A 27,864-nucleotide genomic window follows, 5' to 3' on the forward strand; every position below is an offset into this window, starting at 1 on the left:
GCTTGAACCCAGGAGGCAGAGGTTGCAGTGAGTCGAGATGGCACCACTACACTCCAGCCTGGACGACAAGAGTGAAACTCCGTCTCACACACATACACACATAAAAGAAGAGAAAATTACTGAAATAAGGTGATGAGAGTAGAGACCAGGGGGATGGCAATGGGAATGAAAAATAAGGGAAGAATTTGACTGGCTCTTAGAGAACCTTAAAGCAAAACATTTGAACTATGTCAAGGTTCAAACTAGGGGAAAATAAGGCAATAATGCCATGATTAACTGAAACACACCTGACCACATGGATACATACACACACACACATATATATTTTGAAGTCGAGTCTTGCTCTGTCTCCCAGGCTGGAGTGCAGTGGCGCAATCTTGGCTCACTGCAACCTCTGCCTCCCAGGTTCGAGCGATTCTCCTGCCTCAGCCTCCCGAGTAGCTGGGATTACAGGTGCATGCCACCACGCCCTGCTAATTTTTGTATTTTTAGTAGAGACGAGTTTCACCATGTTGGCCAGGCTGGTCTTGAACTCCTGGCCTCAGGTGATCCACCCACCTCGGCCTCCCAAAGTGCTGGGATTACAAGTGTGAGCTGCTGCGCCTGGCCCATATGGATATATTTTTCAGGGAAAAAATAATTTCAGTTTGAAGTGGGGATGTCCAGTAGGCAGTTGGACATAACAAACTAGTGAGTGATCTCCTCAAGGAAGAGTGCTGGGCCAAACGCTGTCACCTTATAGTCAGTGTCGATTTACAGAGGGACCATGACTTTGTCCCTGCAGATGACAACAAAGTGCCCTGAGAAGGCCCGGTGTGGCAGCTCATGCCTGTAATCCCAACACTTGGGGACGCCGAGGCAGGTGGATCACTTGAGGTCAGGAGTTCGAGACCAGCCTGGTCAACATGGTGAAACCCTGTCTCTACTAAAAATACAAAAATTAGCCAGGTGTGGTGGCGCATGCCTATAATCCCAGCTACTCAGGAGGCTGAGGCAGGAGAATCGCTTGAACCTGGGGGGTGGAGGTCGCAGTGAGCTGAGATCGTAGCACTGCACTCCAGCCTGGGTGATGGAGAGAGACTCTGTCTCAAAAACAAAACAAAACAAACAAACAAAGAAAAAAAACAACAACAAAAAATCAAGTGCCCTGAGGAAAGGGTACCTTCTGCCAGCTCACATAAAAGTTGCCACACTGGCTCCTGTCAAGGCTGGAGGATTATGCAGAAGGCCAGCCTTCTGGTATTCCTAGTATTAGGGAGCTGGAGGAGGATGTGGAGGCAGTTAGGGCGAGGAGAAGGGGGAGACCCGGACAGGACAGAGTGCAGAGAAGGACAGGGAGAAGGAGATGTAGGAGAAATGGTGACCAACAATGCCCAGGAAGCCAAAGAAACAAGGGCCTCAGGAAGTCAAGGTGTCAGAGAAGAGTGCAATCCATAGTCAGCCTGCAAGGGGCCGCGTCAGAAGTGAGTAGGGCAAAAGGGAAATGGAGACAGTTCTGAGCGCTTAAGATGGGATCTTAGGTGGCAGTACGAACAGGGGAGAGGTTTTTTTTTTTTTAGTGAGAGGGCAGGTAAAAAAAAATCAGAGAGTATGACATTAATTCAATATGTTAGAAGCAGGGAGGGAGGATTAAGGGGCATGGTCCCTGAAGGATCCAGGTGGATCACTACTAATGGGCCAGAGTCTGCATCTCATAACTTCTACTGATGCTGTGTGCTCTGCACAGAAAGGCGTGGCAATTCCCTGAATCCCAGGCTCTTGGAGGCCTCCAAGCTCATCTCCCTTTTGCCTCTTCTCCCCTGTTCACCTCCTGGCTCCTCCTGAATTATGATCTGCTTAAAATAAGAGTTATAGCAGCTAATATTTCCTGAGAGCTTGCTCTGTTCTGGGCATTAACTCTCTGAATTCTCACACTTTCCTTATGAGGTGGTATTGTCTCCAGGTGAGAAAACTGGCTCTGAAAGCTATCAGAGACAGAAATAAGCTCTGAGCTCAGGCAGTCCAACTTAACTCAGAGTTTATAATAAACCACCTCCATTTGTGTCCTCACTTGTTTCTTTTTTCTCAGTTTGCCCCACCTGGGCTTGGTAACCCAGCTCTAATCTTTAGCTCTGTGGTGAGGCTGCTGCTCCAGGTAATGGCCTAGCCCAAGCCTTAGGACACCCCAACCCATTTTCTGAGGAACTTTGAAGTCGACCTGGTGTTATTTCTTCTAGTTCTACAAGCCTCTTCATGTCTGTCTTTTGACAGAACCACATCTAGACGTTCGGCATCCTTTGAGATGGACTTCCTGACTGAGTTATGGATCTAGTATCTGAGACATCTGCAAACTCTATTCTTAATATTTAATTACATGGCCTTGGAGTTCAAACCTTAAATGCCTAGGCCCGGGGAACCATGACAAATGAATTAAATGGGCTGGAGATGAGAAAAACAGGGCAGCAATGTGTTATATGCCAAGTGGCACTGGGTTTGGGGAGACAAACTAGAGCAGAAGAAGTTACGGCAAAGCGGAGAGTCGAGTGTCTAAAGCTGATCTCTGCTACACAGGATGAGGGAAGCTCTGTGTAATCAGAACTCATTTTTCAAGAGAAACCAGAAAGCTTTACTTTGTGTGTGCATGAAAACTCCTGATTTTTTAAAAGTTGGCAACTATTTCACAATTTCAGAACTTTGTGGGGCCATCCCTGTAAGGCCAAACAAAACATGTCTGCTGGCCAAATCTGGCCTTGAGGCGACACCTTCTACTGCTCCTGTGTGTGACATATCCTGCCGTTCCCGTGTTCAGCCAGAGCTGAGGCTCTTCCTAGCAGGTCTTAACGTCCCTCCCAGACATTTCCCTAACAGCTGCCGACCCGGATGTGTCCTGACATTGCCATGTATGCCCAGATTTTCCACAGAGTTCTTCATGCACCTTCACGTGTGGACACTGTAAATAATTCTTCTCATGAAAAGTTAACTAGACCTTGAACTAATTCAGCAGGGCCGCCATCTGGGAGTCCTCAGAAACAGTGAATTGTCAGCACTGTAAACATTTTAAGCTTCGGGGAGGACACTGACTTTTTCTAAACTAATCACCCCTGCCAGTCAAAATGTGCAGCATGGGTTCAAGAACAAGGCGTTCATTTAACAACAATAACAAAAACAGTGAGGATGAAAACCGGACAGCCATCATAATGAAAGACCTAAAAGCAAACTGTGACTTCCCTAATAAGGCGACGGCCAAAGCTGGCTCCCTGGCGGTCGAGCGCCAATACAATTAATCAGTCTGTTTTCAGTTTTCTCACGACAGCAATATTAACAGTTTGCTTTATTCTGTTTATATGGTGCTGACAGGTCTTCGGCATGTTGGGCCTACTTGCTGGAGATAAATGGCCACTCTCATATTGAGGTAAAAACCAGGCAGGAAGAGAATGCCTTTTACGACTAGATAAGAACTAGATACTCTTGCTTTTTTTTGTTCCCCATCAACTCCTCCCTCTTTTAATTTCTATCAGGGATATATAAGATTAGTTAAGTCCAGCAAGTTCACCTCAGTGTTTAAACTCCCCCACTTTAGATGTTGTATCCTCAGGTAAAACAAAGGGAGCCTCAGATATTGATTTTGGATAAACTCATTACATATAAAGGTATTGGTGGCTAACTTTGTTTTTAAGAAGTCACATTCAGCCTGGGCAACATGGTGAAACCCTGTCTCTACTAAAAATACAAAAATTAGCCAGGTGTGGTGGCGGGTGCCTGTAGTCCCAGCTACTCAGGAGGCTGAGGCAGGAGAATCGCTTGAACCCGGGAGGCGGAGGTTGCAGTGAGCCGAGATCACGCCACTGCACTCCAGCCTGGGCAACAGAGCGAGACTCTGTCTCAAAAAATAAATAAATAAATAAATAGGAGTGGCTGGCCAAGTGTGGTGGCTGACACCTATAATCCCAGCACTTTGGGAGGCTGAGGTGGGCAGATCACCTGAGGTCAGGAATTCAAGACCAGCCTGGCCAACGTGGTGAAACCCCATCTCTACTAAAAATAAAAAAATTAGCCGGGTGTGGTGGCACATGCCTGTAATCCCAGCTACCCGGGTGGCTGAGGCAGGAGAATTGCCGGAACCTGGGAGGTGGAGGTTGCAGTGAGCCAAGATCGCACCACTCTACTCCAGCCTGGGTGACAGAGTGAAACTCCATCTCAAGAAAAAAAAAAAAAAAAAAAAGGCGTGGCCTGGCTGCAGGAAGTATGGACACCCCAGCAAAACTCTTGGAGGTTATTTCACCAAATAGCCATATTTCAAAATAAATCATCCCTGGTTGTTTAGTAGCTAGAAAAACAATTTTTTAAAATTATATTTTAAATTTTTAATAAAAAAGATTTAAAAAAATTCAAGACCAGCCCCCTCAACTTACCTCCTCCCTCAAAAACTGTAAAAAGTACTACTTGTTACTAGCATACTTTTCTCTGCCTCAGGTTTGAGAGAAATGGTAACCCTAAACAATATTTTAAAAACATGTAAGCATAGGAAATCCAAAATAACAAAATTGAAAATAAAGCAGTGCTTCCTCAGTTTCCGTAGGAATCAACGTCTCATTGCTGCCTCCACCCATTCTATGAAAACAGTCACACGGAGAAGCATGCACTGTATAAGCAGAAACTACAGGTCTGGTCCCAGCTAGCGTTCCATCCGACTCTCCCTTGCTCACTCCTTTCTTGACATAGCAGCAGGAAAAGAGGATTAATTCTAGTAGAGAGAATAACAGGGGGTGGCTTTTAAGTGCAATATTTTATCAGATATTTTTAAAGTCAAATATAAGAACAGTCTAGGATAAGAAAGTGATATTAATAGCAATAATAGTATTTACTGTGTGCTTACTATGTCCAAGCACTTTTTAAGCACTTCAGTTGTGTGAACTCATTTAATTCCCACAAGGGAACGCCTTGAGAGCAAAGTAATAATTTTTGCTTGAAGGGCAGGGTATTTGAGAGTAGAACAATATACTGGGTTAGACTTAGGCAGATCTTGAATTCCATACTTCTATTTTAAATAATTTATCTAACGCAAAGGTTAGATTGAAGAGGGAAGAAATGTTAGGCTAGTTAGGACACTGCAATAGCCTTGAGATGCTCAACCAGGGTAGTGTATCAGAAGTAAAAAGGAGGCCGGGCGCGGTGGCTCAAGCCTGTAATCCCAGCACTTTGGGAGGCCGAGACGGGCGGATCACGAGGTCAGGAGATCGAGACCATCCTGGCTAACATGGTGAAACCCCGTCTCTACTAAAAAAATACAAAAAAAGCTAGCCGGGCGAGGTAGCGAGGTAGTGGGCGCCTGTAGTCCCAGCTGCTCGGGAGGCTGAGGCAGGAGAATGGCGTAAACCCGGGAGGCGGAGCTTGCAGTGAGCTGAGATCCGGCCACTGCACTCCAGCTCCAGCCTGGGCGGCAGAGCGAGACTCGGTCTCAAAAAAAAAAAGAAAAAAAAAAAAAAAAAAAAAAAAAAAAAAAAAAGAAGTAAAAAGGAGAGGAAAGAGAGGAAAGATTTGAGAGTTATCTCAGAAACAGAACCATCTAAAATTTTTTGGACTGATTTGATGGCTCTTTCCTTCATTTGCTTATTCACTCAACAACTATTTTTCAGTGTTTTGGATGGGTCAGACATTATGCTAAGTGAAAAATAAGAAGGTAAGAAAAAGAAGACCCTGAAGATGATTCCCTCCCCCAAAATTGGGCTACTAGTCATTACTCAGTGGTCTAAAGTGACACTTAATATACATCCATCCCTGCCTCCATCTAGCCATTCAGTACTTACTGAACACCTACCTTGTGCCAGGCATTGCATTATATAATGGTTATGAACAAGTCCAGGAAAGAAAAATATAGGGAAAAGGGAGAATGAAGGGGAAAAATGCCATCTTCATTCTCATAGCTTTAGGAGTGCCTTGTTTCTACAACTCCCATTTCTTTCCTGGTGGTCTGGCCATAAGGCACAGTACATAGTGGTAAACCACCAGACTGCTGGAATTGAGTAGAGATTCTTAGTCATCCAAATGAGGAGAGGACCTTCTATTTAATTTCTAAATGTGTGCCTTGATTTGGCATATTTTAAGCAGAGCAAAACATTATACCATAAAGATATCTAACATGATTCCCATGTACAGATTTTAATATTGTCTAGAAATACAGGCACAAGAAAAATAAGCTCTGAGCAAAGCCAAAAGGTACTGAAAAATAATAGAACATACTTTGAACATTAAAAATCTTGTATCTGGTTTGGTTGGTAAATTAGTTTGAGACATACAATTCTATTGCCTTCCAAGGAAAGCCCTGATCTTTTAAAATTAAGATATGCCTAGACTTTATAAGAATAAATCCTTACCACTTTCTGTGCTTTCTGAAAAACAACTAGGTAATAGAATGACTACCACTGAGAAGTATTTTGCTTTATGGCAGCTGTCTTTTCATTATTATTTTATGAGAGCTAGTCTAGATATTATACATCCTTCACTATCTACATTTAGTTCCTTTCAGATGCCTGGGGTTATGTCAGTGTCTTTGGATCTAATTGGATCTCAAAACTCCATCACTTCAATACTTTCCAAAGGTTCTTAGACAGGTAGGCTTACCTCCAAAAACATTAACATGACTAATGCATGCGGCTGGTCATTTCTATTAAAACAGAAAAATTAAAAGGTATTTTTAGAGACTTATGAACGCTATCAACAATTATTTCAAGTATAAGCTAGTTTGTATACGCCAAGGGTGAGGCTATAAATGCCTATAAAATCTGTCTGTAAAACAGGAATTTTATGAGAGCAGGCACATTTTAGTTTCAACTTTAAGGATCTGAGCCTGCTTTGGACTTGGTGTTCTATGAACTATGAGCTAACTAAGTTACGGGAAAGCAGCCTGCACCCACGGTAAGATGAAAAGGCAGAATCCTGGGCCTGGGCATTTTAATTATAGCTCTACTGCCTGCATCATTGACCAAGTTTGGGTATTTGTTTCTGCACAGAAAATGAGATTTGAGGCCCACACAGTGGCTCACGCCTGTAATCCCAACACTTTGGGAGGCTGAGGCAGGAGGATCGCTTGAGTTCAGCTTGGGCAACAGCTTGGGCAACAGAATGAGTCTCTGTCTGTATTCTTTAAAAAATAAATAAATGATAATAAATATATAAAATAACATTTGAATAACCATTTACTTATTTCCCATTGAAAATGCTTTTTAGTTATGAACTATTTTAAACACGCTTATTTTTTGCTGATGAGAAACAGGAATTGAAATTGGAAAAACTATAAAATACTACATAAGCGACCAATATAGATACTTCCATGATTATTATCTCAAATTAACATATGGGTAAGAGAAGCCTTCACCGTCCTGGGCACTTGGTCCACGGGTGAAAGCCTTCAGTAACGGTGAATGTTATTTTCATTTTGCTTGGCTTAACCAAATGGGGACCTTGGAGTAAAAAAAGTAAAAAGATGAGCCCAGAGAGAGGCTGGCAGTGGAGAGGCGGAGGGAGAGCCACAGAATTAGAGGCGGTCCGTGCTGGAAAGGCCCTTTGGAGATCATCTCACCACCCTCCATGGGCGGGAAAGAAAAACAAACGGGAGCCGTCTGAGATTTATGACTCTTACCTGCGGCGGAGATCCTCTGCCACCGCTGCCCGGCAGCTGAACAAATAGGCTCGGAGCGACTTCAGCCGCTGCCGCAGCCGCAGCACGGCGGCCAGCGGCTCTGCGTGGTGGTACAGCATGGCGTTCTCCTGCTGGATGTCGATGAGTGGCTCCTCGTACACGTACTCCAGAAACTCCTTGGCCTGCTTCGACACCTACAAAACAAGCGTTGTCAGTCAGTCCTGGAGAAGCACCTGGCTCTCTACACCTGCTCAAACTAGGAACCATAGCTGATATATCAAAGGAACATGATTATTTTCTGAATACAGACAAATGAAAAAGTCTGTAGTAGAATTAAATGTAAATTTTGACTTCTCTCTCTTCCAGACATTCAACTGTAAGCTAGGAAGGAATTTATTAATTCTGTATCTTGACTGCAGTGGTGATTATAGGAACCTACATATGTGATAGAAGGGCACAGTATGGTGCCATTACACTGACCCATTAGACCAATGTCAATTTGCTGTTTTTGTTTTTGATATTGTACCTCAGTTGCCTAAGATGTAGCCAAGGGAGGAAACTGTGTGAAAGGTACACAGAACGTCTCTGAATTGTCTATGCAATTTCCTGTGAATCCAAAATATTCAAAATATTATTTCAAAATAAATAAGGATTATTATTTCAAAATAAAAAAGGAATTAATTAAGAAGACTGTCTTAATACAAATGCAGATTTTAAAAAATGACATAAATTTATATGTGCATATACATGTATGAATATTCCATAGGACTTTTAAAAAGTAGCCACTTAAAAAATAGGCAAATCAAGGCCGGGTGTGGTGGTTCATGCCTGTAATCACAGCACTTTGGGAGGCTGAGGCAGGCAGATCACTTGAGGTCAGGAGTTCGAGACTAGCCTGGCCAACATGGTGAAACCCTGTCTCTACTAAAAATATAGAAATTAGCCAGGCATGGTGGCACATGGCTGTAATCCCAGCTACTTGGGAGGTTGAGGTAGGAGAATTGCTTGAACTCAGAAGGCGGGGGTTGCAGTGTGCCGAGATCACGCCACTGTACTCTAGCCTTGGCAACAGAGCGAGACTCTGTTTAAAAAACAAACAAACAAAAAAGAGTAAATCATGTACATATTACAACATTCAAGAGGGATAAAAGGATATTATTTGCAGAATAATCTGACTGACTAGCAAACAAGCTCAAATATCCTGCTTCAGTGACCAGAAAGGAGTTGCTCTTATTACAACTTTGAACTTGGGCTAACTCCAGCCAATATATCCATCCAATTCTGTATCCACCTCAAGTGGTAATCCATGGTGATCCACAAGACTATGAAAGTTCATTTTGTAATGTCATTGTCATCAGTAGAAATAAATAGTACATGGAAACACAATGTCTCAGATATACAGAGGGAGTGGCTTAAATAATGCATAACATGAGGGTAATTTTTCAGAATCTCTACATATCAATCACTGATAGTGAGATGTAGATTGGCTACAAATACATAGAAAGTTGGCTCAGTTTCTATTTATGGAAAGTAAAACCTGTCTAAAAAGTTCCCATTAAAATCTCTCTAGGAGCAACGTTAGAATTCAACATTAAAATAAACAAAAAACTTTGCTTATTAAAAAGAAAATAAAAAATCTACTATGTTTCATATGCTAGGCTAGAAGTATATTAATAAAGATATACAGGATACAGTTCCTACCCTCAAGTGGCTCACTGTTTAGTATGAGACAAATATTTAAAACAAAACCGCGTGTAACATGCAGCATGTAGCTTGCCATCTGCTACAAAAGAGGTATGGATGGGGCCCACTGGTAGCTTAGAGGAGGAAGAAATCAACACTCCTGGTGGGGAGAGGGTTGGCAAAGCAGGTGGCACTGGATCTGAGTAAAGAAGATAAACAGATATTCACTTGGTGAACAAATGCGGGACAGAAGAGAGTACAACAGGCAGAAACAAACATAACAACCCCTCTGTATGTATATGTGATAATTAAATATATGGCTATTATATGTTGATTATAAATTTCTTGTACATAAACACAGAATTCAATATGACCATTTTCTTATATTGCAAAGCTTATATCAAAGTTTTTGTTCTTTATAGGAATGCAAAAAAATACATCATTTAAAAAATAAACATCTAATTTTTTTCCTTATAAGCAATTATTTTTGAGGTACCTGTTGTGTTGTGTGATCCTATAGCATCCTGCAGAGTTAGAGTTACAGAATTAGAGAAGTTTACAGTCTCTGAAAATCCAGGCCACAAAGAGGCAACTAGAATTAGCCAAAATCTTCAACTATCTAACCAGATTGGAAATAACAGTTATTCCTCACTTTTATTTTTGAGGCATATATTAATAGACACAGGTACATGCCAGATACCGTAGCAGGCATTAGGCATCCAGTGGAGAATAAAACAAACATGGCCCTGTCTTCAGGTATAACAGCCCACAGTTCGGTGGGAAAGAAAGAATTGGGTTTAAATATTTTATTTATCATGATTAAATATTTGCGATATTTAAATATCTTAAAATGAAGAAAAGACTGATGGTGTTTTGGGAAATGAAGTACAACCCACTTGAAACTGTTGCTAAAAAATGATGTATTGTACAATTCAATTAGTCTTCCTGGCTCTATTGAGCAGTGTTTATATGGAGTCAGGGCCCTGCTGAATTAGGTTAACAATGCTACCTTTTAGTAGGTGAACAGAGCGACAGAGGGCACTGGCCAGTCTCCCAGGCCTTAAAAGGCTTCTCTCTTCAGGTGGTACTTAAGCCCGAAAGGAAGAAAAAAATCTTTTACAGAGAAAGTAAAAGCAGTGAGACAAATGGAACAGCAGCCACTGACATCAGTATTCATAAACTGAAATTACAAAAAACAAAAACAGAGCTCTTTTCAACCATGTCGGAGGCGCTGCCTTCACCAGTTGTTACTAGCAGCAGGCATATGGTGCACATCGCTACCGCTGCTGCCTGAGTACGTGAACAAATCCCCACCACGTTCAGCCATTTTTGGCAGCAAGGCTAAGCGCATGAGCTCATTTTTGCGAATTAGCCACTAACAATCGGTGAGGGAATTTTTGAGAGAACTCAAAATCTGGCATGGGATACTATTTTTGCAAAATAGAGCATTGTATCCCCACTGATTTCCTAAGTTCTAAATGACCCTCCATACTGGCATGAGGATTGCACTCTCGAACTCAACTCTAATTAAAAAAGAAAATGTTAAAAAAAAGTTACTTAGGAACAAGAGCCAAAGATATTCTTAGGTGATAAAGTTTATGTGAGAAAAAGTATTTTGTTAATATAAATATTACATGAATTATATGTGAACACTGACTATGTTCCAACTAAGAGCTAAGAGCTACTGTCCTACTTCTTGCCAACCAAACTATGAAAAACCTAAAAAGCCTGCTGCCATTTCTGATGTAAAGAAAAATTCAGCTCATAGTCAGGTACACATGAATGAGCTCAAAACTCTATTTTTAAAAATGAATGGTTTGGACTGGCACTCTTTTCCAGGATACCACTCCATTCACATTAGTATTAGTATTGACCTATTAGTATTTTACCAAATAATATTTAATATTTATTAATGATATTCATTCTATTCATATGAATGAATTTCTTTCCATAGCTTTTGTAGCTTATAAACAGAATAGTTTGAGCTATAAGAACTCAACACTGTAACGGTGATTGTGCTGCAGTTTGTGAACTGATTATTTCTTCACAACCCTGCAGACTACATGATTCAAGAGAAATGAGAAAGAGGAATCCAAGAGGAAACAGGTCTCCTCCCCTATCTCACATTCAGGAGGAGTTGGAGAAAATGGCAAAATCACATTATGATTAGCTACAAACTAATAATGACCAGATCTGCTATTTACACATATACATTTGTAAGTAAACACATATGTCATTTGATTTGAACATTATTAAGTATCACCAGTGTAGATTCAAACATAATACAACTTTTGTTACGTTGGTGACAGCCACCCGTTAAAAACAAAGTTCTTGAATGTTGTTCAGGTTTGCGTAATCCTGAGGGAGAGTGTTCTGGTATGCTCCCCCACAAAAATAGCCCCTGGTGATAACGCAATGGGGCAAAGGGAATGTTTAACCATAGATAGCAATTTGGAGATGACATGGTATTATGGTGGTGGTAGTGAGGACTTTATTTTTATTAAAGGAGGAAAATGTATCAGAATAAAACATGAATAAGAAGGACTCATAGAATAACAGACTAGTAAAGATAATCTAATTCAATTTTTCTCAATTTGTGTTCCAAGGAACACTAGTCCCACAAAAAAGTCGTTCTGAGGTCCAATAAGATGTATGCCACACACCACTTTCTTTCCTTGGATATTCAAAGCACAGCATGTTTGCATATTAAAACTGAGACATCTTGTGCCGAAGAAAACCTGCTTAACCCAGCCACTTCTCAAAGCTATTTGACTACAGACAGGGCAGCTGTTCAGTGCTGCACAGGATGCATGGGCGGTGGGAGTGTGGGAGATAAGATCCAGCCTGGACCCCCACTCACCAGCCAGAAGAAAATGTGTCTTTCTCTACCTCGCTGCATCCTCTTGCTAAGCTATGAGTTTGCTGAGCTGTGTTCTGAAGGCTCCCTTTTCCAATTCCCATAAAGCTGGCCTAGCTGTGGCCCTCCTTTTTGTGTAACACCTACTAACACGAAAGAATCTGGTAATGCTCCATGGAATACACTTTGAGAAACACTGAACTAATCCATTGCCTGTATTTAACAGAAGAGAAAATTGAGTACAAAGAGCGTAAGTAACTTATTTGTGGTCATGTCATGGTAGAATTAGAGCCAGAACTCAGATCCCTGGATACTCTGCTCTGTGCTTTTTAGCATTGTTTACATTCACAATTCTTCTTCTTATTATTTATTTTATTTTATTTATTTATTTTTTTGAGACAGAGTCTTGCTCTGTCGCCCAGGCTGGAGTGCAGTGGCCAGATCTCAGCTCACTGCAAGCTCCGCCTCCTGGGTTCACGCCATTCTCCTGCCTCAGCCTCCCAAGTAGCTGGGACTACAGGTGGCCGCCACCTCGCCCGGCTAGTTTTTTGTATTTTTCAGTAGAGACGGGGTTTCACCGTGTTAGCCAGGATGGTCTCGATCTCCTGACCTCGTGATCCGCCCATCTCGGCCTCCCAAAGTGCTTACAGGCTTGAGCCACTGCGCCTGGCCCACAATTCTTATTTTTTAATCATGTTACCATACTCTATCAGCTTATCACTCCATAAAAGAGTTTTCCTGCCCCTTCTCCATCTTACAGCAAGTAGGCAACAAAAGAAGACTAACCTATAATGTGATTAAGCAGGACACTGACATGTAGGATCCCATTTGATTTTAACTTTAAAATAAAACTGAAGTTCAGTAACATTTCATTTATACAAAAGTTACTTGTTTGTGCAATTTATTTTATTTTATTTTAGAGACAAGGTTTTGCTCTGTTGCCCAGGCTGGCTGGAATGCAGTGGCATGGTCAAAGATCACTGTAACTTCAAACTTCTGGGCTCAAGGGATCCTCCCATCTCAGCCTCTGGAGTAGTTAGGTAGGACCACAGGTGCATGCCACCAGGCCGGGCTAATTTTTGAATTTTTTGTAGAGATGGCATCGTGCTATGCTGCCCAGGCTGGTCTTGAACCCCTGGTCTCAAGCAAATTCTTCTGCTTCAGCCTCCAAAAGCACTAGGATTATAGGCATGAGCCACTGCGCCTAGTCTGTTTGTGTATTTTTTTACTGTCGTTCTCCTTTCACTGGAATAAGAGCATCCATGAGGGCAGAAACTATGTCCCCAGTGCCTAGAACAGTGAGCACAATAAATATCCAATAAATACTTGTTGAACAAATGAATGAATAATTTACAATGCTCGGGCCCTAACTTTGAAGCACACACTCTTGCTTTAGACATAATTCCTACAGCTTGGTTATTTGTTTCTAAGTTCATAACATACTTAGAGTCAATAAAGAAGAAAAGATAGCTAAAGGCAGCACGGAGACAACAGAAGTGACCGCTGACATCCTGGCACCAAGGGAAGAGAGGCAACTACAGGAAGCTACAAGGTGAAAACAAAGAGCATACAACCCTGATTAAGGGCAACTTGGCACTATCCATCAAACTGATGAATGTACATACCTACATCTAGGAAGTTATCTACAGACAGTTTTGTTCATCAGTGAAAAAAAATTATATTCAATATTATGTAGAAAGTTATTCATTGAATTACTGTCTATAATAGCAAAAGACGGGAAAAATCTAAATGTCCATCAAAAAAAGAACTTGTTAGACAAATTAGTGTGTGTGTGTGTGTGTGTAAAATTCATGATGAAATAATTTAAAAAGTGCAAGGAAGAGTTTTATTATCTAAATGGAGAGCTCTCTAAGCACAGGGTGTATACTATATTGTCATTTTTGTATGAAAAAATACATGTATATAAAATATCTCTGGAAGGATACATGAGAAAGGAGTGTTTTGGTTGCCTCTGAGAAGAATGGGGTGAGTAAAAAGGAGATTATTTATGTATGTATGCATGCCCCCTTTTACTTTTTGAACCTTGAACTTACTGAAAGTATACCATATTCAAAAAAGAAGAATGAATAAGGCCGGGCGCAGTGGCTCACGCCTGTAATCCTAGCACTTTGGGAGGCCAAGGCGGGCGGATCACGAGGTCAGGAGATCGAGGCCATCCTGGCTAACACGATGAAACCCTGTCTCTACTAAAAATACAAAAATACAAAAAAAAAAAAAAAAAAAAATTAGCTGGGTGTAGGTGGTGCCATGCCTGTAGTCCCAGCTACTTGGGAGGCTGAGGCAGGAGAATGGCGTGAACCCAGGAGGCAGAGGTTGCAGTGAGCCGAGATCGCGACACTGCACTCCAGCCTGGGAGACAGAGCGAGACTCCATTCCCCCTCCCCCAAAAAAGAAGAATGAATAAAATATAGCAGTGCAAGGCATTTAGGGGAAAAACAGCCTCACTTACCACATTAAACCCTCAAGTTATCTATCACAGGACAGAACAATCATTTACATTAATAATTCTGGTCCAGGCACAGTGGCTCACACCTATAATCCCAACACTTTGGGAGGCCAAGGTAGGAGGATTGCTTTAGGTCAGGAGTTTGAGACCAGCTTGGGCAACACAGCGAGACCTTGTCTCTACCAAGAACTAATTCAGAAATTAGCCAGGTGTAGTGGCATGTGCCTGTAGTCCCAACTACTCAGGAGGCTGGGGTGGGAGGAATGCTTGAGTGCCAGAGTTCAAGGCTGCAGTGAGCTACAATCATGCCAACTGCACTCCAGCCTGGGTAACAGAGCAAGACCCTGTCTCTAAAAAAAAAAAAATTATGATTCCAAGGCATTAAAAAAGTTAATTTTTAATATATATTATCTTAAATAGAATATGACAGTTAAAATTTATAAAATTATAAAAGTAATATAATCCCATTACTGAATTTGGAGAATAAAGATCAACAGAGAAAAAAAATATCTATAATGTTATCATAATAAAATAGCCACTTATTGCTTTGGTAAAACATTTCCTTCCTGTATTTATTCCCATCTCTATCATAAAAATCCATAGCCAAAATCATAATAAAATCAATTCTAATGGTAATGCTTCTTAGTCCTGTTAAAATAGTCACTGTGGGCTAATGGAGGAGGAATTAGGAAGCCTTCAGTTTAATTACAATTTGTTCTCAGAATCTCCAAATGACTCTGATCAAGAGGTTTTTCCCATCAGTGAGCTTTTCTTCAGCTCCGCAAGGGCAGTAGAGCTTGCTTTGAATACCTCTCAAGATATAGAGATAGGAAATGGTTTATGTAACATGGAAAACCCCTAGCTAAATGGAATGTGAATATTCAAGCTAGGATACAAACAATTTTTTTTAAAAACAAAACTAAGGGAAACTATTTGGAAGAGTTGGGGTTGTTTGATTTCCTTACCATCTCTTTGCGACACTTGGTATTTTTGAATAGGGGGACAGGGAAAGTTATCTTCAAAGATATTTTATTAGAAAATGGCTATAGAAATTGAGGATAGGGTTTAGCTGCTTCCTAATCTTACAGCTTAATAGCTTAATTCAATCTTCAGTATAACACCAGAAAATAGATGAAATACTGCTTTAAAAATAATTAGAATTATTAATACTCCAGAGGGCAGGCCAGGAAATGCTTAAGATGACAGATTTCATTCTGTTCTGCAAAACCATTTTTTTTACTCTTTTAAATGGATATTCAAGCCAGTCACATACTTGCTATTAAGGGTAGCAGGCAGATCTAACAGAACGATGTCTGGTCTTGGAAACTGACAGGTCTGAACTGATCCTCACAATTAGGAGAATTAAGTTAAATCCTGATATCTGAGCAAAGACAGACAGACACTGGACTAAATGGAATACAGTTACTTAATGCCAATGAGAGATGATCCAGATAAAATCCACCAGGTCCCTTTTTGCTTTAAAATCTTCCTTGGTCTACTAAGAACTTGGGAAGGAGTGGTCTGACAAAGGAGATTTTCCTCATGTGCAACATGGATGAAGCAAGTGTACCTAATATCTTCAATTACCTACCTATACTCTCAAAATCAAATCTAATTACTTGAATCACCACCACAACAAAATATCCTGCTTTACAGAGAGATTTTGAGTGTCAATGATGGCTAAATTGGTGATTTCTGTGACCTTCAGAGCTCACTGCAAACAGACTCGGATCTCCTCCTCCATTTCATGCCTTCATCAACCATGCTTGCATTTTCATTTTTCTTATTCAGTGCCGCATTTTCTGCTTTTGCTTTACTAATTGGTGTGTATTCTGGTGGCAGGTGCCACCCGCCTAAACTCTCAACGGATCACAGGGCTGGGACTGCCTCACTCACTTGCTCTCTAGACACCTCTCATAGCTGTCAAAGCCCCGCTCCAAGCAGATTAATCCAAAACTTCTAAGCCAAGCTCAACTAGCATTCTTTCCCTCTAAATAATTTTTTATCTAATACACACATGGCAAATATATTTATAGCCTATATTCAAAGTGTCAAGTACAAGAAGCAGAGGATAGAATGATAATTTTGGTAGAGAGGAAAGAAAGAATCAGGAGAGGAAAAGAGGTTTTAAGCTGGGTTTTAGGATTTGCTGTTGTTGGTGAGGGCAAGACGAAGACAAGAGGTGTGAAACAGCATGGCATGACAGGGAAATAGACGGATGGCTGTAATATTAATGAAGAGACTGGTGCTGGGAAACGGTTACGGATGAAGGAGCTAGGAAGGCAGGCAGGGGCTAAGGATCACGGAGGCTAAGAGAATTGTATTTGTCCTGTATACAATTGTAGTAAAAGCTAACCATAACTGAGGGCTTATGATGCACCACACCCTGTGCCAGGTGCTTTCTGTGAAATCACTTATTTAAGCAAACAGCAACCTTATGAACTGGGTTCTATTATTATTTCCATTCTAAAGTTGAAGAAACTAAGACTGAGAGAGACTAAGAAACTTACTTAAGGTAAGATCAGGACCTTTCTTTTGAAATATACTAACCAGAGAGCGATGCTTAAAGGCAGGAAGCACAAATAGGAGGCTCCTAACTTCCTTCATGTGAGTGAGACTGAGGGTTTGAGTTAGTGTGGTGGGACTGGAGTACAGTGGAGAGCATGGTCTCAAGAGCTAAAATTAAGGCTTGGTTTTGCTAACTGCTTAGGCAGTATAGGTGTGGCAGAGGGAGGAGTCCAGGATGTCTCCCACATCTGGCAGTGGTGACTGTGGGCCATTCACCAAGACAGGTAATGTGCACTCGGGGGGAACATCTGGTGAGTGTGATGTGAAAAGGCCAATTTGGGAAATGTTGAGTTTGATGTTCCCACGGGACAGGCTTCATTCATTCATTCATTTAATATATATTCCTGCTTATCTACTATATGCCAGAACTGTGCTAAAACACATTCCGTGTGCCCAGAGAGCTCACCTTTATAGAGAAAATAGACAAGCAACTAGCTGTTATATAGATGTTATGATAATGAAAATAGTAACAGCTTCCATTCATTAAGTACTTATCACAGTCATTTGCTAAGTGCTTTTCTTATATTATCCCAATTCACACAACTCTTTTAGGTAAATATGTGAAATGACGATGGGAGCAAATGCTTATTTGGTACACACTATGTGCTAAGCACTGTTCTAAACATGACACATGCATTAACTCATTTACCCAGCAGTAACTCTATAAGGCATTAATATCCTCATTTTACATATGAGGAAACTGACACCTAGAGAGTCTAAATAACTTGTCTAGGTTAAACAGCTAACTAACAAGTGACAATGCCAAGACTTGAGCCCTGGCAGTCTGGGCTGGTTTTACAGATTACAAAACTGAGGCTCTAGGAAATTCAAGCAATTTGCCCCAACAAATCAAGCACCTGATAACAGGTAGAGGTTTTTAACTCCAAGTTCCTGCTATTAATCCCTTAATAAGTGCAATTCTCGGCCAGGTGCGGTGGCTCACGCCTGTAATCCCAGCACTTTGGGAGGCTGAGGTGGGCGGATCATGAGGTCAGGAGATCGAGACCATCCTAGCTAACACGGTGAAACCCTGTCTCTACTAAAAATACAAAAAAAATTAGCGGGGCGTGCTGGCAGGTGCCTGTAGTCCCAGCTACTCGGGAGGCTGAGGCAGGAGAATGGCGTGAATCCAGGAGGTGGAGCTTGTAGTGAGCCGAGATCGCGCCACTGCACTCCAGCCTGGGTGACAGAGTGAGACTCCATCTCAAAAAAAAAAAAAAAAAAGAGTCCAATTCTCAAGGTCCACATGACACAATGGTGGCACGAAGAAGAGAGTCAGCAGTGCAGTCAACGGGGAATGGTGGGGAGCAACAAAAAAACTGTCACCACGGAGGACATGCCTTCTTTAGCTCTCAAAGAATAAGCAGGGATTCCCTAGATGGATAAAAATATCTGGAGCACAGGTGGAAAGATGGTCACTAAACAAGAGAAGGGGTTCTTCTTTCTCTCAAGTTAGGAGGGAAAACAGGATAGGAACAAATATAGACAGATTTGTAGATATTCATATTCATATTTCATAACTTCATTTTTCTCCCTGGATAGGAGACAAGGTCATATGCTGAGAATAACTAGGAAGAAGCATCTTGGCCGGGCGCGGTGGCTCAAGCCTGTAATCCCAGCACTTTGGGAGGCCGAGACGGGCGGATCACGAGGTCAGGAGATCGAGACCCTCCTGGCTAACACGGTGAAACCCCGTCTCTACTAAAAATACAAAAAATTAGCCGGGCGAGGTGGTGGGCGCCTGTGGTCCCAGCCACTCGGGAGGCTGAGGCAGGAGAATGGCGTGAACCCAGGAGGCAGAGGTTGCGAGCTGAGATCCGGCCACTGCACTCTAGCCTGGGCGACAGAGCAAGACTCCGTCTCAAAAAAAAAAAAAAAAAAAAAAAAAAAAAGAAGCATCTTGAAAACAGTGAAGATTTGGATGATTATTGGGTAGAACTGGAAACAGAGTTGCCCAGGGATATATTAGAAAAGGACATAAGCCAATTGACCACTCACAATTTTCACGTTTGTTTTATAAGACTTCAATGATTCCAGGTAGGTGACAGCTCTAGGGCCCTTCCCCACCTATTTGCTCCCAGGTAACATAGCTCCAATGAAAGTAAGTCTCAGACATCTGTTAGCGAGGTGGCATCAAAACAGATATACACACACAGACCAATGGAACAGAACAAGAACCCAGAAATAAATCCATGCCTTTACAACCAACTCATTTTCAACAAAGCTGCCAAGGACCTACACTGGGAAAAGGACAGTCTCTTCAGTAAATGGTGCTGGGAAAACTGGATATCCATATGCAGAAGAATGAAACTAGACCCCTCAGGATATACAAAAATCAAATAAAAATGAATTAAAGAGTGAAATGTAAGACCTGACAAATAAAATGACCAGAAGGAAGCACTGAAAAAATGCTTCAGAACATTGGCCTGGGCAAAGATTTTTTGGGTAAGACCTCGAAAGCACAGGCAACAAGAGCAAAAACAGATAAGTAGGATTACATCAAGCTAAAAAGCTTCCGCATAGCAAAAGAAACAACCAACAAAGTGAAGAGACAATGTACCAAACGGAAGAAAATATGTGCAAGCCATTAATCTGACAAGGGATTAATAACCAGAATATATAAGCAACTCAACCCAATAGCAACAAAAATAAATCTTATTTTAAAATGAGCAAAAGATCTGAATAGACAATTCTCAATAAACACATATAAATAGCCAACAGGTATGTTAAAAAATGTTCAACATCACTAATCATTAGGGAAATACAAATCAAAACCACAATGAGATATCATCTTACTCCAGTTAAAATGGCTATTACTCAAAAGACAGAAAATAACAGATGCTGGTGAGGATGTGGAGAAAAGGGAATGAATGCTCAGACACTGTTAGTGGGAATGTAAATTAGTACAGCCACTGTGGAAAACAGTATGGGAGTTCTTCAGTAAACTAAAAATAGAACTAACATATGACCCAGCAATCTCACTGCTAGATATATATCCAAAAGAAGGTAGATATGGAATCAACTTAAGTGTCCATCAATGGACAAATGGATAATGTGGTATATATGCACAACGGGATATTATTCAGCCATAAAAAAGAATGAAATTCTTGTCCAGGTGTGGTGGCTCATGCCTTTGAGAGGCCGAGGTGGGAAGACTGCTTGAGATCAGGAGTTCAAGGCCAGCCTGGGCAACATGGCGAAACCCCGACTCTACAAAAAATATAAAAATTAGTCGGATGGGCCGGGCGCGGTGGCTCAAGCCTGTAATCCCAGCACTTTGGGAGGCCGAGACGGGTGGATCACGAGGTCAGGAGATCGAGACCATCCTGGCTAACACCGTGAAACCCCGTCTCTACTAAAAATACAAAAAAAAAACTAGCTGGGCGAGGTGGCGGGCGCCTGTAGTCCCAGCTACTTGGGAGGCTGAGGCAGGAGAATGGCGGGAACCCGGGAGGCAGAGCTTGCAGTGAGCTGAGATCCGGCCACTGCACTCCAGCCTGGGCGATAGAGCGAGACTCCGTCTCAAAAAAAAAAAAAAAAAAAAAAAAAAAAAAAAAAAAAAAAAAAAAAAATTAGTCGGATGTAGTGGTGTGCACCTATGGTCCCAGCTAGTTGGCAGGCTGAGGTGGGAGGACTGCTTGAGCCTAGGAGGTCAAGGCTGCAGTGAGCCATGACTGTGCCACTGCATTCCACACCTTGAGTGATAGAGTGAGACCCTGTTTCAAAAAAAAAAAAAAAGAATAAAATTCTCTCATTTGCAGCAACATGGATAGAACTGGAAATTAAAGTGAAATAAGTCGGCTCAGCCCAGTGGCTCACTCCTGTAATCCCAGCACTTTGGGAGGCCGAGGAGGGTGGATCACAAGGTCAAGAGATCAAGATCATCCTGGCCGACATGGTGAAACCCCGTCTCTACTAAAAAATACAAAAATTAGCTGGGCGTGGTGGTGCACGCCTGTACTGCCAGTTACTCAGGAGGCTGAGGAATGAGAACTGCTTGAACCTGGAAGGTGGAGGTTGCAGTGAGCCGAGATCGCGCCACTGCACTCCAGCCTGGAGATAGAGCAAGACTCCATCTCAAAAAAAAAAAAAAGAAAGAAAAAGAAAAAAAGAAATAAGGCAGGCACAGACAAGACAAATATCACACATTTTCACTCACATGTAGGAGCAAAAAAATTGATCTCCTGGAGGTAGTGAGTAGAATGGTGGTTACCAAAGGCTAAGAAAAGTAGTGGGAAGAGGGGAATGAGGAAAGGCTGGTTAATGGGTATAAAAATATAGTTGGAAAGAGAAGTTCTAGTGTTTGATAGCATAGTAGGGCAACTATAGTTCATAACAAAATTATTGTATATTTCAAAGATAGCTAGAATAGAACATTTTGAATGTTCCCAACCCAAAGAAATGATAAATATTTGAGGTGATGGATACCCTGATTTAATTATCACACACAGTATGTGTGTATCAAAATATTACATATACCCCGTAAACATGTACAACTATTATGGATCAATTTTAAAAGCAGTCATACAGCCTGTTTCCATATGAAGCACCTTGCACAGAAGGTACATTCAAGGCAGATGTCACAACATTCTGGCAGAAGGATCAGAAAAGCTTCTGGTCATATCAGAATTGATATGAATTGAAGTATGTTATCTAATACGTGTGTAAGATGCAGGATCATAACAGAATCCTAAGCCTAGAGTGCTACTCCAGTAGAAAATTGGATTCCTGGACTTGCCAAATTCTACTGCCTTTTTTATGCAAGGGTGGAAATGCTGTACCATATAGCTAACCTATTTATATATCTTGAAGACTACTAGGTTGAAAAGAAAGTTGAGATGTCCAATAGGCAATTAAAGCCACAGATTTCAATATTAGTAGCAAAACTGGAGCTGCAGATAAAAGTAGGAATTATCAGCCTAAGAGTCCTGGTAGTTAAAACCATGTAAGTGAGCGAGAGGCCCAACAGAAAGAGTATAAAGTGGGTAACAAAATAATGAATCTTAAGGAAGCCCACTATTAAAGGTATAGGCAGAGGATGAGAAATTAGAGAAGGTGATTGAAAAAGAAGAGTTAGAAGGAGGAGAACTGGGGGTATGTTATCAAAACTAAGGCAAGAGAATTCAAAAGAAGCATGGTCCATCTGGTCAAAGAGTGTATCCTAGAGAAGTCCAGTAGAATAAGAAACTGCCAAGGATCAACAAGATTTGGCAAAATTGTGATGGAGAAGAGACGAGATTTGGCAAAACTGTGATGGAGAAGAGAGGAGAAGACCATGAACACAGGCAGAAGGGATAAACTTTCATAAGACAAGTAATGTTTCTTTGGTGGCTGGAAAGAGGACAATGAGGATAGATGCAGATGTAGGCACATTAATAGGTCAGTTGACAGGATTATTGCATAATCACCCCTATTTTCTCTATGAAGTAGAAGATAACGGCACTTCACAGGGTCACTTGGACTGGGTATTTCCTCTCTTTAAGATCACAGATGCTGAAATAAAAGAATCTGATGAAAGCTACTGATATAAATGGAATACAACTTCAACAAGCTTCCAACATTACATCTAAGTACCTACTGGCCCCCAAGGCCAGAGACAGCTTTTTTCTCTTATTCCATGCTCCAAGCAATAGCCAAACCCTCCTATTGTTCATACAATTCCATCATTCTCACTGATTCAACCATATCATTCTAGCAATTCTCTCTCTTCTGGATAGTTTACATCAGCATAGAAAACATATGGTTATTTTTTTCCATTAAAACAATACAAAAAATCAAACTTAACTTGACCCCACTTCCCTTCAAGTTACTCCTCACTTCTCTTCTTCCCTTTATAGCAAAACTTCTCAAAAGAGTTGTCTATTCTTGTTTCTTGTTTCTCTCTCTCTATTCTATGTTGAACCCATTTCAATCAGACCTTTGCTCCCACCACTCCATTCAAACTGCTTTCATTAAGGTCACTAATTACCTCCACATTACTAAAGCCAATCGTCAGTTCTCAGTGCTCATCTTATTTGACCTATCAGCATCTGTCACAATTCATCTGGAAACACTTTCTTCACGTGGCTTGTCAGACACCCTGGGATCCTTCTACCTCATTGCTCACTCCTTCTTGGCCTCCTTTGCTGGTCCCTCCTCTTGTCTCTAGGCTCCTAAGTTTGAGTGTCCCCATGCTTACTATTCCTTTTCTCCTCTATTGACTTGCATTTTTATAGCCACTAAGACTGCTATTTATACTTCCTGAATAGCCTCCTTGGCTGTTAGCAGTTACTTTGCAAAGCTATTAGCATACACCTGAGATTCTCACTTGCTCTCCTTTTTAAAAAACAACAGTGCTGATGAAGGCCTGAGGATGGCTCAGTGTACTGTTCCTTGCTGTTGGCCCCTACTCAGAAGTCTTCATAGCTTCTCTCAAGGTTCTGGTTCTAGTTCCAAAGGCCTGGATTTGCTAGAAGACTGACCTTCAAGTGAGTAGGAGCGCTACTCTACTATAGGAAATATTTCGGGCCACACAGTGGCTCACACCTGTAATCTTAGCATATTGGGAGGCCAGGGCAAGCAGATCACTTGAGGTCAAGAGTTTGAGACCAGCCTGGGCAACATGGTGAAACCCCATCTCTACTAAAAATACAAAAATGAGCTGGGCGTGGTAGCCTGCATGTGTAATTCCAGCTACTTGGGAGGTTGAGGCACAAGAATCACATGAACCCAGGAAGTGGAGGTTGCAATGAGCCAAGATCATGCCACTGTACTCCAGCCTGGGTGATGGAGTGAGACAATGTCTCAAAAAAAAAAAACAAAAAACCCAAAAACCCAAAAACCCCGACACAAACAAATGAACAAAAACAAAACAAAGCAAAACAACAAAACAAACAAAAGGAATATCTTGGATTATATAAGTCCTTGCCTAGAAAGATCACTAGCATGCTCATGTGTGTATTATTTTCCCATTTCTATCTTCCCATAGTATTGTGATGTTGGAGATCAAATAAAAAACAATAAAAGAGGCTCCTCTCTCAGAATTCTCTTAGCACCAGAAGTAAAAACTGCTCTATATGTCTTTTTAAATGAGGAAACTAATAAGAGTCATAGTTAAGAAGCATTTCAACTGTGAGATACATAAGAAGCATTAGGTAAGGTCTCGCACCTTTTATGAGACTACCTAATCATATCTGCTTCAAATTGTTTGATCACCATCTTTATAATCCACCTGAGAACATATGAATGCCTGAATTATTATTATTAAGTGAACTGAGTTTTTGTACCTACCTTATATTTTGAAGTATCCCAGTTGTGGACTATGCGTGCTGGGATAAGAAAGCTGTCATCCACGTGGCAGCTGCTGCAGTAATACCACCCACTGTAGTTGCACACCTTGGCTTTCCCATTGGAAAGACCTATGGATCGCTGGCAGCCTGTTCAAGGAAAAAGAAAGAATCTATGATTGCTGTTGTACTTTTAACACTACAGAACAAGGTTATAGAGCTCTAACATCATAGAACAAGGTTATATTTCATTTACCTCAAGGTAAATGAAAGTCTGCAACAAAAAAAGAAGTTACAGAGAATAGAGTTGTACAGTTGTGTCCTCTTCTTCCTAGTCTGACAGCCTGTCCCTTCACCTCCTAGGGTATTGCTGTAAGGGTCATAAACTGGTCCTGTCTCTGGTTTCTTCTGATTCCATCTCTTCTGCATACAGCTGCCAGAGATCAGTCTTTCTACAACCCCACCTTTACCACCTCACTGCCCTGCTCAGAACTCCATTTCCGCCAGGCACTTTGCTGAGGGCATCTCATACAGAATCTTGTTTAACCAGCACAACTTCTCTATGAGGAAGATATTATTGACTCTATTTTATAGATGAGTAATCTAAGATTTTTATGAGGTTAAGTATCTTGTCTGAGTTCACCTAGCCAAAAAAAGCCAGAGTTTGGATTTGGCTCTAAATTTGATGCTAAAATAATCCCCAAAACTGATATGTAGCCTTCCTTTGCTTACTAAATCATTGTAAGGAATTTGGCCTCTGATTGGCTCCACCTCACCTTTCTAACTTTCCCTCCCACTACTGTCCAATGGGAATGTAATCACTTTATTCCAGTCAGAGAACTCTCCTCATTGTTCCCCAAAGAAACACAGCGTGCTTACTCCACCCATCGTATATTAACACGTATTACCTCTTCTTACACAGCACCCTCTTCTCTGCTTTTTACTTCAACAAATCTTGCCCAAGACTACTGGTTGCCTACAATGCCCTTTTCAGACCCAAGAAAGTTCATGACTGTGAGCACTGTCTTGGTACTCTCAGGAAACCTGGTAATAATCATAGCCCTTCCAAAGGAAAGCCATTCGTTTTCTTTAGATAGGAAGAATTACCTTCTAATGAGTATGTAAATTCCATCACAATCATCCCCAAGGACAAAATCCTGGCAGATCCAGAACAGGTAATCAAGAATACACAAACAGCATCATTAATCTGACATTTCTGGTCTACAGCTTTCATTTTAGAAATCCTTCCTTCCATGTGGCCCATTTTATGGTTGGGTACCAAGAACTACATGAATCAAAGAGATCTGACACTAAGCCTATTTCATGAAGTGGGGCAGAAATGAATTACTCTTTCAATACTACTACAATTACTGCTATGACTACGACGACGACTACTACTACTACTAATATAACGATCAGTGTTGTAACCCTTTTCCATTTTAAGGAGGTCAAACACATTTATTTAACAAACTACCCACCTAAGAAGGTTCTGATTCACATGAGCTCCATGAATGAAAGTATCACAAGACTCAACAGAACTTTCATTTTCATCACAAATACAATGGCATCAGTAATTAATCAGTTTCCCAGTGCATCCTCTAGAAAGAGAATTAGATCTCATTGTTTTTAAATACATGAGAAATGGGAAGAAGATAAGTAAATATACCAGTATTAGGCTTCCAGAGCTTGATCCAGTTCCTTTCTAGAATGGCTATTTCTTTACTAGTGAGCAGCAAAAAAATCATCACAAGCTCCTGTTCTTCAGACTGGCTGAGAAATGAGAAATGTGTGAAAGATGAGTTAGAACCGACACACATGTAGCTCCTGACTGATAAAGGAGACCTTGCCACAGTCACAGGGCTGTGAATGTTGGAATGCTGTTCACTGCACTCACTGACTGCATTACTCATTTGGCATTTAGCACATGCCTCTTTAAATTATCATGCCTTTTTATGGGCTTGTCCAACCAGCACCACGCTAGAAACACCTCAGTTTTTTTTTTTTTTTTTTTTTTTTTTTTGAGACAGAGTCTCACTCTGTTGTCCAAGCCGGAGCACAGTAGCACGATCTTGGCTCACTGCAACCTCCACCTCCTGGGTTCAAGTGATTCTCCTGCCTCAGCCTCCCTAGTAGCAGGGACTACAGGCACGCACCACCATGCCCGGCTAATTTTTGTATTTTCAGTAGAGACGGGGTTTCACCATGTTGGCCAGACCGGTCTTGAACTCCTGACTCCGATCTACCTGCCTCGGCCTCCCAAAGTGCTAGGATTACAGGCATGAGCCACTGTGCCTGGCCCAGATCTATGTTTTTATCCTCAGCACTTAACACAGAGCTTTACACATAGAAGACAATCAATAAATATTATGTTAAAGGGATGATAAACTGAGTACTATCTGGCACATGTACACTTACATAAACTGTATATACAGAAATTTTAATTTCCCATAGTGATTCCAAAACTGATCCTCTTAACCTGATCACCTGCTTCTGAAAACAGTCTTTCACTAACATCCCTGTTAAAATATGTTGCCCATTCTAAGAACTATATATTACCCATGTTCACACAGGAACTGTTTCCAAAAATCAGTAGACAAGTTGACCGAACACTAATGTGACACTGAGTAGAATCCAATCTTTCCTAATGACTTAAAAGGTGATCATGATCTTGCAGAAATTCAGGATCATCATTATAGTTTAAATTCTCACCAAAGAATTTTTTAAATTCTCACCAAATTTAAAAAAAAAAAATTTGGATATAACAGACATCAGTAAGCATTTGCTGGATATTTATACATTCCCTAGTAGGCACTACTGGGTTTATCTGTCTGTAATTTTAATGAGCTTATTCTAATTTTCTGGATGCAACACACATAGGCAATATTAACATACACAAACATGCATTTTAAGAAAGCCTATGGCCTAAGAATGTTCACATCAACCGAGCACACAGATCCAAAGCTCACCATGCTGGGGGATCAACTCATTTAACTGAGTTAAACATCCTTGCAACTGTGCACAGGTCTCCAGGCTCATAAAAGACAGAGGAATGAGAGAACATGGATACAGTCCATTCAGGTTTTAGTTTAGACAAAAGCAGCAGCACATAAACACCTACCTTTAGTCCTCGGGTGTCTTTACTTTCATACCTTATTTGGAACCAGGCTATCCTACTCCTGGTGCTGAAATCACCCTAATGACCCAGAAGTAGGTTTGAACCTGTCTGCATGCTCAAAACTACTTTAGGCACATGGTATACAGACCATCACTAGTCTAAAAGCAGGAAGCCTGAGTCTGTTCTTGCCTAAGCACCACTGTAACCCTGCCCATGAAATTCTCTAGGCCTTGCTTCACCACAAAATAAACGTGTTAGCTTTAATTGGTGAACTGCCAAATTTGAGTGAGC

At 41.2% G+C, this 27,864-nt stretch overlaps 1 protein-coding gene across 9 annotated transcripts in view; it reads right to left on the reverse strand.

Annotated features, from left to right (window-relative positions):
* The window catches only part of PLEKHM3 (pleckstrin homology domain containing M3), a 225,924-nt gene that overhangs the window by 119,434 nt on the left and 78,626 nt on the right, over positions 1 to 27,864 (reverse strand). For all 9 annotated transcript variants that reach the window (XM_023219826.2, XM_023219834.1, XM_023219795.3 and 6 more), the window contains 2 exons: positions 24,463 to 24,608; positions 7,619 to 7,812 (listed from right to left, as the gene is read on the reverse strand). In XM_023219826.2, the coding sequence (XP_023075594.1) occupies positions 7,619 to 7,812; positions 24,463 to 24,608 (340 nt within the window). The remainder of the gene's footprint in view (positions 1 to 7,618; positions 7,813 to 24,462; positions 24,609 to 27,864) is intronic.

The sequence above is a fragment of the Piliocolobus tephrosceles genome, chromosome 11, assembly GCF_002776525.5.
Source record: "Piliocolobus tephrosceles isolate RC106 chromosome 11, ASM277652v3, whole genome shotgun sequence".
NCBI classification, from domain to species: domain Eukaryota; kingdom Metazoa; phylum Chordata; class Mammalia; order Primates; family Cercopithecidae; genus Piliocolobus; species Piliocolobus tephrosceles.